We start from the raw sequence: 15,404 nt of genomic DNA on the forward strand, positions 1-15,404 counted from the left end.
TAGATAAATGAGGGGCCATGTGGGGGTAAGTCAAAGATACGCGTAGAAGTTAATGTCATCCCTTGTGGAAAAAAAGAGAAAACGACAACTATAAACAAAAGGAACTTAAATGGATAGATGTGGCAACTATCCCATGAATGTCAACAACACTGTGGAGTTGACCAGAACACCGTGTGAGGGGAGATGAAGAAATAGCCCTGATTGTCCAGCTTATTCATGTTGGCATTATATAAGTAAAACAGCATGCCTTCAGCCAGGCTTTGAACCCACACAGCATTTTTAAAAGACAGATTGTGGCTAATTTTTTTAAGTAAGGAATTATTGTCATTTTTCTTGAAATATAGACATTAAAGGAAAAACCATCCAAAAGAACACAACAAAACCACTTGGAACACAGTAATACAAATCTAGCCAGAGTTAACAAATCTTAATTATATATTGCCCTAAAGGAAAAGAACAGGGTCTTCCTCATATTGCTGAATCCTGGGCCCAAGGCCATGACAAACAGATAGCGGGAAGGTATCTGGCAATATAACTCAATATTTAAAACCAACCACCCACGTTTAAATTGCTCAAGACAAAAAAAAAAAAAAACAGGTGGATAGATCTTTCTACCAGTATTGACAATGTACCCCTGGAGACAGTAAGACATAGGCGTATGCTGAGTTTCAGTCCTCACTGCCCTTCGTAGTTGTATGACCTGACTTACCCCTTTGGAGTTTTAGTTCACTCCTCTGTAAGGTGGGTGATTATAATTAGCTCTGATGTTTTCCAAATCAAACCTATCAAGAGCCTGATTACTGTTGTATCAGTTGTATACTCCATTAGGTAGACACTTCCCTCCCAAGGCAGACGTCACAGATACTCATTCTCAAATGCATTTGTTTAATGGCATGAGACAAAGTACCTAACAAAGTACGAATTCTAACAAGAATTTTTATCAGAATTTGAGGCATTTCTTGGATTCAAATAATGAACCAAGGTACATGCACTTTGCTGCTCTCCAGCCCTTGCAGGTATATCTGTCAGCTCCATGGAAAGAAGATGAATGTGTCTGCTCAGCATAAGAAAGAGAGTGGGCAGTACTATGGTTTAGGTGAAAATAAGAAGTGGGCCAAGGAATCTCTATCTTCAGGTTCCCAACCAATATGGTAGTCCAATTAGCAGAACCATAACCAAATGAAACTCGAACTCAAGAATCCATGTTGTAAACCGGAAAATGCAGTTCAGGAATCTCAAAGAAGGACACTATGTGGGAAAACTGGGAAAAGCATGATTTTGAAGTAAGTTTCCTTCTTGGCGCTGCTTTCCTCATGGTCTACTGGTGGAGAGAGAGGAGGAGTCAGACCTCTCAAGATACCGGAGCTGCAAAACGTGAAGATACCCCAGCCAACATGCTGCTAACTACTTTCCTGAGCAAAAGCTACAAAGGATAATGGCCCTGGGGCCTAATAGGGAGACAGGGTCCGCAAGGAGGCAAACAGGTACCCTGTCCACTGTTCTGAAGAGAAAACAAATCTTCAGTCTCCCTAAGGGATACTCCATGAGGAAAGAACTACAGAGGAAGCCTGGGTTCCTATCAACTTGACTTCCTTTCCCAGAATTCTGGGCTATCATCATCTCATATGCCACTCACCCTTCACCTTGTATCTACACTCTCATTGCAAAATTCCATTGCAGTCCTCCTTGAAACAGTAAAACATGACAACCTAGCTTTAACTCTCTCCATAGCAGGAAACTTGAAATTTGAGATCCTCCTTATTTTCCACCATTTTTTATTAATTACTCAGACACCAACTAACGTTTTCTGTTCCGACTTCTTTATGTGACTCTGGATGGCTGTCCTTTCTTAAACTCTCCTCCTTAACAGGATATCACATACGGGATGGATATTATATAGACAGCTCGGCTAGAGTTATTTGTCTAAAAACAGAATCTAACACTTATTCTAACCAGGTAATTTGAATATGGATCTCTACTTTTGGTACTTACTTAAATTTTGCCCCTGGTTCTTAATTATTTGAGGAGTATTATCTGATTCTAGGGCACTATGAAGGTAATCTGGGTCATCTTTTGAATGCTCAAAATTAAAATAAAACATTTAAGTCACCAGTAGTAACAAAAGAATCTTCCAGAAATTTTTATTTTTTTTCTTTTCATAATAACTTATACAAGCTCACAGTTTTTTCTCTCTTGAATCTTTCATACTTCATTTCAATTTCTGTTTTGGCCTAAGGTTTAAAAAAAATCTTCAACACTGCAGCACACCGGATTTAATTCCTAATCCCTGAAATAACAGAATGGGCCCAAACTGGGGTCAAAAGAAATCAAGACCAATACCTTAGAATCAGATACGTTTAATAGCACATTACAGGTTATTAAACCATGGGATGCAGTTAGGAACATCCTAAACAGCGACATTAGGAAAAGTTTGTATAATTCCTGTGTAAGTAAAAAGCAGAGAACAGAGGAGTGTCATGTCCCCAGTCATGACTGTTTCTCCTGCAGGGAGGGGAGCTATGCAATGACCTTGCAAGCTAAAAAGGCCCTTAGATGTCCTTTCATAGAGTTTCCTTGTTTTTTTCAAAGAAAGAAACAGGTCCAGGGGTGCCTGGCTGGCTCAGTAGGTGGAACATGCAACTCTTGATCTCAGGGTTGGGAGTTTGAGCCCCACATTGGGTGTACAGATTACTTAAAAATAAAAATTAAAAAAAAAGAAGAGAAGGGAAGAAATGGGTCCATTTCCAGTGCTGGCAGAGTGGGGGGAAAAATAGACTAGGAAAAACAAACCTGAGTTGAAACAAACCTGAGTTGAAACATACTTCCCAGACTTGTAAACCTGAGGAGTCCCAGCCAGGCTGGCTAGACCTCAGCAATATTTTGTGACAACAGGAGATACTAAGGAGAACCCCTCTTCCTCTGGGGTTTGCTATAAAGGTAAGATTCGATGAGTCGGTATGTCAATTACTTCTTTACCAGCAACTAAGAAATTCCAGTGACAAAAACAGGATGCTAGGCACTGAGAACCAGTGAGGACCAGGGCCCAGCTCCCATCTTTAGGAACTCATATGCTCATCACAAACAGACCACATTCTGTGGCTCAGACTTTGGATGCTATTTAATACTTGACAGATTCAATGACAAGCAAAAAGAAAGGATCATCATTATGATTTAGTGTACACAGTTTCTAGAGATTATAAATATGTTCCTAAAGGTATTAATGAATAAAATATCTTATGGCCCTTTTTGTTTTAGGGCCATGAGATATGAAACAATAGGACTGGAACAGTTGGTGGTTCTCATCCCTGGCTGCACTTCAGAATCACCTAGGAGGTTAAAAACAAGCAAACAAAACTGATGAGTGATGTCTGGGCCCCAGAGAAGACACAGTAAGTCAGATTTTCTGGGTGTACAGTATTAGTACATTTTAAAAATCTCACAGGTCATTTCATTTTGCAGTGATGTTGAGAAATGCTGGCCCATTTAAGCTCTGAGCTCTCACACCTTTTGAGTAGACTACAGACAGATCCTATTTGTCTCATATCATTCTTCTCTAGAAAACTGAGTTTGGTCTTAGGGCATAGGGCTCTCTCTACTGACCCCTGAGAAGTCATTTAAAAAGACTGTAAACACTTAAACTCCAATTAAGAGACATTAACAACAGTATGATTAGAAGCAGGGAGCCAGGGAATGTATAAATACCACAAACTAATCAAATGACTAACATTGGGGCAGATAAAATAAGGAAGACTACAAAGACTACTTTCAGGCTCACTTGATGATGCAAAGACTAAAGAACTTAGCTTAAATTCACATGTGAAATCCACCTAGGTGCCACACTTATGAAAGCCACATTGAGGACATATTCAGGACTGAACCAGGTTAAAGGCCTTTGAAAGCCCATTAGATACCAAACATTTTGTTTTAATTGCTAAAGACTAGAAAGATTACTAAGGCTTTCTAATCTCTTCAATATTTTTCTCTGCCTAAAATGCATTTTGCTTATAGGATTACCCTTGCAAGGTAGTAGCTCTAGATCAATGGTGGTGGGTGAGTATTCTAAAACATTTCCTTGACAATTAAAGAATAAAGTAGATAGGCTTTTACAGATGGGTAACCGTGATCTTCACCATAGTGTAAAATTATTAAACAATAAATGATAACATGACTCAGATTTTCACCTTAGCATTCTATAGTGCTTTGTAGTTTGGGAATGGCATTATTCAATGCATATCAATCCTGCTTCTCTCCTAGCTCCCCTCCATCTCAGCAAAGCTACCACTCACTACTGAATTGTTTAGCTAGGAATCATCCAGACACCTCATTTGCTCTTGATTCAGATCTACCTATTATCAGGCTCTGCTGGTTCTATCTCCCACTCCCCTTGTCAGGTCAGCGCGACTGCTAGAAGGTTTCAGGTCAACATAATCTATAGCCTAGACTAGTGGTTCTCAATCTTGTTGGTCTCAGGACCCTTTTACACTCCTAAAAATTACTGAGTACCCCCCCAAAAGCTTCTTTTTATGTGGCTTATGTCCCTTTATGTTCTTTCTTTATGTTTACAATGTTTAGAACCTACAAGAATGTTCAAATATTTATTTATTAAAAATAACAATAAGCTCATTAAATATTAATAATATAGTATGTTTAAATAAAATGTAACTACAATTTCCAAAAGAAAAAAATTTGAAGAAGTAGTTTATATGCTTGCAAATCTTGTTAATGCCTGGATTAATAGAAATCACCTGGATTCCTAAATGTGTTTCTGCATTTAGTCTCTTGCAATATGTAATTGTGGTTGAAATATATAAAGATAACCTGGCCTCACACAGACACGTGGTTGAAAAGGGAGGAAAATTTTAATAGCCATTCCAGATGATGATGGATATATTATGTAATCTCTGGAAAACTCCACTGGACACTTATGACAAGATGAATGACAAAAGTAAATAATCAGTATTAGGAAATGTTATTATGAAAATAGTTTCGACCATGCGGACCCACTAAAAGGTTTTCAAGGAGCTCCCAGGGCCTTTGCACCACACATTGAGATCTGCTGGCCCCGACTTATGCCTTAGCCTCCTTATGATTCTTTAGCTTCCTCTCTGGCTCTCCTGCAATCCGTTCTCCTCTCCAAAGCCAGACTACTCATTTAACTATGCAGATCACATTATATCAGCCCCTATTTCTGACTCTTATGGATCCTAGATTAAAATATAAAATCCCTCACAACTCTGCCTTTGCTATGTTTTCCAATATTACCTGTACCCCTTGTTCTTATTATTCAATCTACACTTCAATTCCCTCTCACCTCGATCTTCACCAAAGTTGTTCTATTCTGCCTTGAACATCCTTCCATCCCTCTCTGTCTGCCCTATTCTTTAGAATTCAGCTCAAATGACTCAGAGAAATGTTTCCTAACCGAATGCTAGAGACAATACCTTCATTTTTCAAATCAGGAAACCAAGGTTAGATATTAAGAAAGCTGCCTAAAGTTCTTACAAATAACGTATCCAGAATAGCCAGAATTTGAGTTCAGATCCCACACCAAAGTCCATGTACTTAATCACTCTGTTACATCATCACTTAAACAGTGACTAAAAAGACAAGTAAAGACAAAACAGGCAGACTAAATCCTACCGAGTTCTCCTGACCTTGGTATTAACCTCTTTACATTTATAAACATCTGAAGCAATTGTTTATGCTTACAGTCAAGAAAGCCTGCTCCTCTGGACCCAAGTCTCCTGGCAGCGAGGCCTTAGGTGCCCCAAGAGACACCTCTTGACATCTCTGAGGCTCCTGGCATGCAGGGAGGGACAGCCCAACCAGGAGCCTGGGACCAGTACATAATAGCCCAGCCACCAGTCTTTCTACTTCAGGCCCCCCTTCACTAGAGATCCTCCCTGGGGGCACTAGATCACACACAGAGCAAAGAGCAAAGCAAATCTTGTCGTCACACTCCACATTTCCTTGAACTCTTCATCTGATTCACCCAAGAGTTTCCCATCCTCGATCAAACTGAGTTATTCACATTCAGCCTTCTTAGCTCAAGGTAGTAAAGATAAAGACAGAGACCTGCAGTGTGAGGATCTGGGGGGGGGTGGTCATGTAGCCACTTTCTGACTACAGGAACCCCGACAAGTCTCTCTGCCACTTTGAAGCACAGTTTTCTTATTACAAAGATGGGACTAACCATAGAGTGGTTGGTTATAAAGTGGATTTCTATAAAGAACAAAAGGGATAAAAGCTCTGAAGAAACTCTGTAAATCCTAAAGTCATATATAGTCAAGTTAATTGTTATTATTAAAAGTTATCATTATATATATGTGATTAATTTATAGACATTTTGTATCTAAGGCTCCTCCTTTTCACAGACGCTTAGAAGGTAGCCGTGGAATGAGAGCCCTTTGGATATGGTGCGTCTTTCTTTAGACAACTAAAACTCTATAATTTGATGGGTAGGCCATTAGATAGAATCCAAAATGTAGTAAATTAGCTGGGTCCCCTCTGTCTAATGAGGCTGCCTTTGAGAGTCTTCATAAAAGCTATAGTAATTCTGGGAGGAAAAGTCAATAGCAAACACATTTTGATGGAGCACTCAAAGAAGAGAAGAGAAAGAAGTAATCACTATTAACAAATTCCCCAAACCAAATCCACACTGTAGTGTCCATGCATAAAGATGCTTTCACCAAGAACAGAAGCAATGTGGCAATATGCTAGTAAGGCCAGCACTTTTTTTCTACATATAACTTATGAGCCAAAGCTTTAGTTTTTAAAGATCTTCCAAAATATTTCTATTGCTTCCTCAAATACAGAGACTGCCTCATTTCCTACAAATTGTTTTTCTAATTCTGTTCAAGAATATCGACTTCATTAAAACTTTAAAGACTTAATCCTGAGTTATGGCTTGATGAGATCTCTGTGGGATGAAAGAAATCAAGAGATCACAGTACCTGCTATTTTATAATGTTCTTACAGTGGAAACTTAATTTGTTGATGAGAATGCACTGCTGTAGAGAAAATAAGATTAAAACAAATACACACACGCACACTCAAAATATCAGTTTAAACTGTAGGGTGGGTTTCTGAAGAGAAAAGCTTGTTTTTTTTTTTATTTTTTTAACACACATCAAGCCAAATATCATTTAATTAGGCCGATTTTGTAGTTGAGACATGAGTCAGACTTTTAAAAAAGAAAATACAGTAAGAGTCCTTCCTATAAATGTAAAGTATCATCTGTCATATCTTGATCTATATATTGACCAGAAAGTATTTTAATCTATAAAAATCTAATTTATGTTCCATAAATCCCATGATTAAGCATTATTTCCCTTTTTCATCAATTTTCTTGTTGAAGTTTCTATATTCTGTAATGTTTTCTTCATCTATATAAAAGAATGTCTTTGACAGTAAAATGTTGAATGATTGTGCTGTTAAATTCTATACATCTACCAAAACAAGTTGGAAGGATACTGAAATATTTTTAACAACACAATTTTTATAACAGCAGAAATAAGGACTCAGAAAAAAAAGACAAATGAAAAGCAATGAAATTTAGTAACATTTATACTTACTTATTTGATTTATTTTACCCACTCAGCGTAAATGTACTGCATCATTTTTAAAAGAGAAGGGCCTAGAAAACCTAATACTTAAGTCATGAAAAATATCTAATGTTTTTTTGACTAGGAATTTTTCCTGATTGCTGATTTTTTTAATGATCTGGTTTAAGGGAAGGAATTAAAATGATATAGAAAAGTAATAAAAATTTAAAAATCACTTAAACTACATAGATTTAGGCTTATCTTGTCACTCTATGCCTTCCAGAGCACTCTCATTTGAAAAATGAATGAGTGATACTGGATGACCTCCAAGGTCCCTAGTCTCTCCAACATTCAGAGAGTTGACAAACAGTTTCCCCTTTCTTGATTATGAATGTTATCCATTACGTGCAGTAACTTTTGAGTCAAAACAGAAATGCTTTTGGAGTCAACTGTTTGTACAGGTGTTTCTATACAAAAGTGGAACCAATGTTGGAAATGAATGAGCTATGTAATTCGCGTGGACATGCTAAGAGCCCAGATGCAGCAAATTAAGTGGCGTCAACATTTTAGCAAAATTTTTAGCAGACCTGGCCCATACAGGTATTCCACACATAAATAATAACCCAAATAATAATACAAGCATGCTCTCTTCTTTATCACAAGGTACAAACAGAAATGTTCTACAGACTTTTTTTGGTTTGATGACTTCAGCCAACTTGCCAGTTCAAGGTCTCCAAAATCTCATTTCCAAAGAGCTGCAATCCATACAGTGCCTAAGGGACTAACTATTGCTATGCTATCTGTATGTCTTCACTATTCGAGTTATTGCTATAATGCATGCTAGCTATGGGATGGTCATCTTAGCACCCTAGCTGCCTGACTTAGCCTATACCACCTCCTACCAGTTACCTCCTGTACTGTGCACTATCCCTGTTCTAATTACAAAATAATAATAACCACAACAAGAGTGGCGATGGCAGCAGCAGCAATCCCTAATGGTAAAAATAAATGCAAAATCTACAAAAATTATTTCTATCCGTTAATACGAGACACCCAGCTTTTTTATACTACTTTTTCCAGTGTTGTGTTATGAAGAGCACCAGCAAGACAAGTCAAATGGATCTAGTTCTAGTCCTAATTTTGCCCCAATCTAGCTACATAATCTTCTATAAATTACCAACTTGCTCTGATTCTAGGATTCCTCATCATAAGTAAGGAGTCCGCTGCACCATCCCAGGATAAGCCGTCACACTGTGCTCCTGGGACGGCATTATTAAAGCTTCTGGTGTGCACCACGGCACTGGAATTGCATGCTATGAGATCCTGCACTGTCACCTCTCAGGTTTCAATCGTACAATATCATGATTTTAAAAGTCTGAACCCTTTACCGTGTAATTTCCATACTCCCACTGTGTTGACAAAGTTTCAACCTTATACGCATCAGAACTTAGTGAACTAAGATAAGAAGCAGAGCGACACTTAAGATGTTACCCGTGAAATCAGAAAAACAACTGTGTCCTCTCCCATCCAACATCTGACTTAGTTTCACTGCCTCAGCTCCATTCCCTTAGAAAGTCTGGTCAATGGAACATGTGTCTCAATGACGGAATTTCAGAGTGGAAATTCTTTATTAGGACCACGTATTCCATTTCCCCACTTTATTACGACTTGTGACTCAGTTCATAAGGGAATGGCTTAGGAGGAGAAGTGATTTCAAGAATAACTCAAATGTTAAGTGAAGGTAACATCAAATGCTTACAAAACAAATTCCCTCAAATAGCTTTTCTTTTTGGTGTTTAGCAACTTCCTCCCAATCCAGCTAAAGAATTCTCTCTGGAATTGAGATGTGGAAGGTGCTACCTCTCTATAAATAGGTTCATCCCATGCTATGTGAATCATGGTTGCTGACAGCAAATCAACAGACTAATTATTTGGCTTTGTTAGTAGCGATAATAGCACGCTAACATCTTTCCAAATCTTTTTCCGCACCCCACACTCCGATTCTTCTAAGCTAAGCTTCAGTCCAAACTGCAGGCCATGGTGTACATGTTGGCCTTGTGCTGGGCATGTCTTAACAGGGCCTGTGATCGCTCAGCCAGATTATTATTGTGAGACGTTAGCTAAATAAAATAAGTCACCAGCCAGGATCCTCTCTGCCAAGACGTACACTACGGAAATGGAAAAGGGGAGCGGATTAAATAAACACTTTAGAAAACAATAAACTCAGCAATTCCCTCAAATTCTATTTTCTAATGAGATGCTAAGGAAAGAGCCACAGGAAGCAATGTCCCCATGTAAAATTAAGCCATGCAAATTGTTCATCTCCGAATCATCTTCCACAAGGATCAGGTAAGTCACCCAATCATTTTTATTGCCTGGTTTAGAAGTGAGGAGGCTGGGCAGGCTCTATTCAAAAACATCACTTAATCATCCCAACTAGAGTACAAGAACGTACTTCAAAGACTGAAATATGAGAAAAGTTACACTGAATTCAGAGCCTTGAAATTCCTTGTAGGCCACACGAGCCCTCAGAGAAGATGACTCCCAAATGGTCCCTGCACAACAGTACAAGGGATTTTATTTGCCCCCACATGAATTATTATACTCTATAAATACAGAACTCCAGTTTTCATAGAAAGTTTCACCTTATGAAATTAATAGGCCATATTAATTGTATGTAAATCAACAGAGATTTTAGTAGCTCTCGCCTTGGGATCACCATCTCACTGTTTACTCCTGAAATGTACTATTTTGATCGACATCACAGAATAAGAGAAAGGGTCCACTTTGGAGGGAATCATGTCATGAAAACCCACGGGAAAAATGAAAATGAGATGTCTTCTTCTTAAGACTTAACACTAAATTTCTAAACTAATTCTGAGCCTCACCCGGCCACACTTTCCTAATGCTTTCCTCACCCCAATGACCCTAGCCCATGTTTCATTTCTGGAACCCAGGAGAACATTACAGTCAGAGTTGCAAAGATGCTAACCGAAACCAGTCAACTGATCACAGAGCAAGCTTTCTATCCGGGCCATATTTCCTTTCGGTTGACCACACCAAGGGGAAGGTATCTGCAAATTGCAAGTGATCCGGCAGGCCACACCCTGAGGATCAATGAAGCCTGGTGGAAGCACAAATCTGGGCAAGTCTGCTTTCATCCTCTCAAGCTGGCCTGGTTTGAGCTGGGAATAAGTACTTGGAAAGGTATCCACTTTCCACTTTGTAAATAAAGATCACACTGAGGACCAACCATGTGAGTTGAGGGACAAAGAAGAGAACTTCAGAAAGGCTCGAACAAGAAAATCTCTGTGAAATCTAAAGTTGTTTTTTTTTTTTCACACTCCCTTAGGCCCAACTGCAGATACCATGTCTTTTCCTTAATGTCCCAAAAGAAAGTGCGAGTGTGGAAAGGATGGGAGCAATAGGGCAGAAAAGTTCATGACCAGAACCCTGGGAAACCAAGAGAGTGCTGGAGGAAAAGAACAGGAAAAAGAGGTCTGTGGACAAGGAAGTAAAGGGGCATGTGGGAAAGTGGGGAGGTGAGAACCCCCTGGAACCTCTGAAAGATGCAATATCAGGTGTTGCTGGAGGAAGAGTTAGAAAACGAAAAAAAAAAAAATTAGGCTCATCTGGTGTCTACTCAGTGTCATTGTCCAGAACTATGCTAAACGTCAGGGGAGATAACGTTTGTTCATATTTGGGTCTTCAGCAGGCAGTATGCGCACTGGATGGATGGATGGATGGATGGATGGATGGATGGATGGACGGACTGACGGACGGGAAACAGAGAAAGGGGTTAGGAAGGAGCCGGCCGCCGCCCTCAAGGATCCTACAGGCTTTATGGGACCAGGAGCATCTAGCCAGGTAGCCCTCATCCTAGTCAAGCCCAGGGTTCATCAAGATAATGAAGTGTTTTCCTGAATGTGGGACTAGAAGCTACCAACTGCCCGAGGGTGATTGAAAGAGAGACGTCCGGAAATGAGGGGAGAAGGGGGGCCCCAGGGGGGACCCCGGTTCCCTCGGGCGGGTGCCCCGGGCGCTCTGCAAAAGGGGAGAGGGGCGTGCGCTCCGGGGAGCCCACCGCCCGGGCTGCTACTGACCTGGTCTCCGCCTCACCGGCCTCTTGCGGCCGCTGCAGAAGCGCACTTTGCTGAACACCCCGAGGACGTGCCTCTCGCACAGGGAGCGCCCGTCTTTGCTGGGGCTGGAGCGGCGCTTGGAGGCCGACACCCGGTCGCTGTTGGACTCCCTCGCCTGCCGCTTCTGGCGGATCAAGGAGCTGGCTATCGCCGCAGCCATAGCTGCTCAGCGCGGGCCCCAGGCCCGGCTCCCCTGCGCCCTCGGGTCCGCGCTCCGCCGGGGCGAGGGCCGGACCTCGGCGGCCTGGAGGGCCGGGGCAGGCGCGGGGAGGCAGTGCTAAGGTTTGAGGAGCCTGCGGTGCCGAAAACCCGACGCCCACAAGGTTAGTCAGAGTCTGGGCAGTGGCGACAAAACGTGTGAAAATCCAGATGTAAACTTCCCCGACCGCTGGCAGCGGGGCGGGGCGCTCCCAGGCCTTCCAGTTAACTAGACTCCTGCGCCCCAAACTTGCACCCTCCCCCGGCGATCCGCGTCCAAGGGGCGGGCGGGGGGGGGACTTTGGTCACACTGCGTTCAGAGTCCCGAGTGGAAGGGTCGGAAGGATGTCCAGAAACAACGAGCCGTGCCCCCGCTGGGGAGGCGCAAGCGTGGCAAGGTGTCCGAAGTGCATCCACACATACAGACATATAAAACCCGTTTGCAAAGCAGAGTCCGGGCCGAGGCGGGTAGCGTGCCCCCCGGTAGAAAATGCTAAAAAGTGAACAAAACGTTCCTTTGGAAAACAAGCCACCAACCGCCAGCCAGAGGGAAGGAGAGGAAGGCAGCAATCTAACTCCCTGCGGCCCGCAGTTCTGGAGGTTAGGAGGTCCGTCCCGGCTGGGTGAGGTCTACGGAACGCATCGCGCCGGCTGCGGTTCTCCAGGGCCCGGCCGCCGGAGTTCTGCAATTCCGAGAGGCGCGAAGTGGGAGCGGCGAGCCGGAGTCCGGGTAGGGGCGCGGGCGCGGGGCGCGGGGAGCGGGCGCGGGGCGCGGGGCGCGGGCAGCTGTTTCCAGCTGCGGTGCGCGCGCCTCCCCGCCGGCCGCGCAGCGAAGAGAGCGGGAGGCGAGGGGAGGGGGAGGGAAGGAGGGCCGGGGAAGGAGGGAGGGAGGGAGGGGTGGAGGGAGGGAGGGAGGGAGGGAGGGAGGGAGGGAGGGAGGGGTGGAGGGAGCGAGGGACGGACGGACCGAGGGAGGGAGATCCTCGAGGGCCGAAGCACCCCTCGGGGAGAAGCCCGCGGGAGGCGAGCGCCGGGGATGCGCGGGGTCCCAAGAGCGGGCGCTCTTGCTCTTTCGGCTCGCTTTCTGGCACAAGACGGGCACAGTTGGTGATTATTTAGGGAATCCTAAATCTGGAATGACTCAGTAGTTTAAATAAGCCCCCTCAAAAGGCAGCGATGCCGAAGGTGTCCTCTCCAGCTCGGCGCCCACACGCCTTAACTGGAGCTCCCCGCCGTGGTCCGCCCGGGGCCGCCGCACCGAGCCGGTCTCCGCACAGGCTCCGAGGGAAGCGAGGGAACGGGGAAGGAGGGGGCGCCCTGGCGGGCTCGGGATCAGGTCATCGCCGCGCTGCCCGGGCCCCCCAGGCGCGCGCGCGGCCCGCGGGTGCGCAGCTGGCAGGCGGCAGGTCAGCTGCGGCTCAGCCGCCGCCCGCGAGGCCGACCCCCGGCCCCCGCGCAGCCCATCCCGGCCGAGGACGGAAGGCAGCGGCGCGCGGCGAACCCCCGGCGCGGCGGCTCGGGAGGGGCGGGGGCTGGCTGCGGGCGACGGCGGCTCCAGGCGGCTGCGGCTGCGGCTCCGGCTCCGGCTCCGGCTCCGGGCCGGGGCTGCCCACCGCGGTCCGGCGCCGGGAGCGCAGGCGGGGCCCCCGAGGCCGTCCCGGGCGACGGCGGGGGGCTGCGCCGCGCGCCCCCCGGGGCCGCCGCCAACTCGCCCAACTTGGCGCGCGGGTGGCCGCTCAGCGCCGCCGCCTCCCCAGGCCCCGGAGGGGGCGCTCAGGGCGGAGTCCCATTCATGGGCAGAGGCTGGGGCGCCCCCGCCGCCGCGCAGCCGGCTCGCTCCGCTGGGAACTCCAGGCGGGGACGGCGGCCGCGGACACGCACGGGGGACGGCAGCCGGCGGCCGCCCGAGCAGCGCTGGCGCGGCTCCCCTCCGCCCGAGGGCTGGGCAGCGCCCGGGGGGCCGGGCCGGCCGGGGGTCGGGCTCCCGGCGCGCAGGGAGGCGCGGGCGCTCGGGTCCTCCTCCCTCCCAGGCGCCCTCGGCTCCCAGACTCTCTTCTCCTCCCTCCCTGCCGTCACCCCTCTCCCCCTTCTCCGTCTTGTGTCTCTCCCCTTCTCTCCTCTCTACGCAATCCTACGTGATTGAGGTTTGGATGAGAAATTCTCAGAGGCAGAGTGAAGGAACTGCAGCTCGGGTCTGTGGCGTCCCGTCCCTCCCCCAAGAGAAAACACAAGCACCGGCCGGTTAAAGGCCCCCGAGTGCACAAAGAGGGGGGCTAGGAGGGGGGAGGAGCTGAGGGACAGCGTCCACCCTCTCTCCCTGAAGCTGGCGCACGCAGAATTCTCGGTTTAGGAAGGAAGGCAGTGGACCCTGGAGAAAGTAACAATGGCCTTTCGGGCCCTAACGTCGAGCCCCACCTCCAGCTCATTTTGTAACAGGATAAAGTGCTTCCGCATCCCTGAAACCCAGTTTTCTTGGTTCTGTCCAGAAAGCTGCAAAGCAGGTCCTCTCTCCTTAAAATGAGGGATCTGAGTGAGCACCCCGCACAGAGAGGAGAATGCAGGAGGGGTGACGGGGTGACTGTGGGCAAGGGCAGTCAACAACCGGCCTTGGAGTGCAGTCCAGGTCTCCAGGATGCTTGTGAGGGCAGGTGTTACAGAAAACTCAGCAGAGAAGATTCTGTCACCCAAGTTGAAATGCAGCATGAAAGATCTTGGAAAGGGAAAGGGATAATCACCTTCCATTCCTGCTAAGGTCTGGACCTGGCTCTTCGTTGTATTTAAAAATCTCTCTTCAACTTGTCTTCAGATATCCCTAATCCTGCGCCTCGTCTCTCCACTAAGCATAAAGGGTAGTGCTAGAAGATTAAGTGGATGATTTCCAACAGAAACGAGCATATGTTCGAGACATCCGAATAGAGGGCATGGACCGTGCAGGCCCAGGAAGCTACTGGATAGGGGACCCGGAGGAGAGGTCCCAGAACTCTCTGGATGTGGGCACAAATCTAGCAGAAATTCACTTAGGCAATGAGAAGGATTGAGGCCTCTGAGGCTGATTACAGGGAGCGCTGTGTCAAACAAGCCTAGGGTGTCTGGGGGCCTGGATATTTGGTGCTGATGCTGGACATAACAGAAGCAGATGGAGGGTTTATGGGGTGGACAGCTAGGAGGAGCATGGAATAAGCAAGGCTCCGGAGAGGAGTGAATCCCAATTGTCCACACGACACAATCCCCTTCGGCAGTGCAATGTGACTCAGTAAGGACGGTGAACTTGGGATTCTAACTATATAGAACAAGACAGGTAAAAAAGACAAACACACGCACATACACACTCCTCCCAAAGTAAAGCTGAATACATTTTCAAAAATGCATCCCAATAGGGCAAGGAATCAATTGATAACATTGTCAATTAGGGAAGTGTTCACATTTCACAGATAAAATCATTTTCCTTCCTTGGCTACCAGAAGAAACTTGCCTCATTGTCGAGGAAGGCAGGCACAGACAGTACTGGCTGGCTTTGGGG

The 15,404-nt window shown here is 45.7% G+C and overlaps 1 protein-coding gene across 2 annotated transcripts in view; it reads right to left on the reverse strand.

Annotated features, from left to right (window-relative positions):
* Positions 1–15,404, reverse strand: part of FGF12 (fibroblast growth factor 12) — a 544,450-nt gene that overhangs the window by 241,700 nt on the left and 287,346 nt on the right. The window contains exon 1 of one of the 2 annotated variants that reach the window (XM_055308561.1): positions 11,648–12,683. The exons of the other annotated variant lie outside the window; for it this stretch is intronic. Within the exon in view, the coding sequence (XP_055164536.1) occupies positions 11,648–11,846 (199 nt within the window). The 5' untranslated portion in view covers positions 11,847–12,683. Of the gene's footprint in view, positions 1–11,647; positions 12,684–15,404 lie in introns of those variants that run through there. 2 annotated transcript variants of the gene reach the window in all.

The sequence above is a fragment of the Nyctereutes procyonoides genome, unplaced genomic scaffold (assembly GCF_905146905.1).
Source record: "Nyctereutes procyonoides isolate TBG_1078 unplaced genomic scaffold, NYPRO_anot_genome, whole genome shotgun sequence".
Taxonomy (NCBI): domain Eukaryota; kingdom Metazoa; phylum Chordata; class Mammalia; order Carnivora; family Canidae; genus Nyctereutes; species Nyctereutes procyonoides.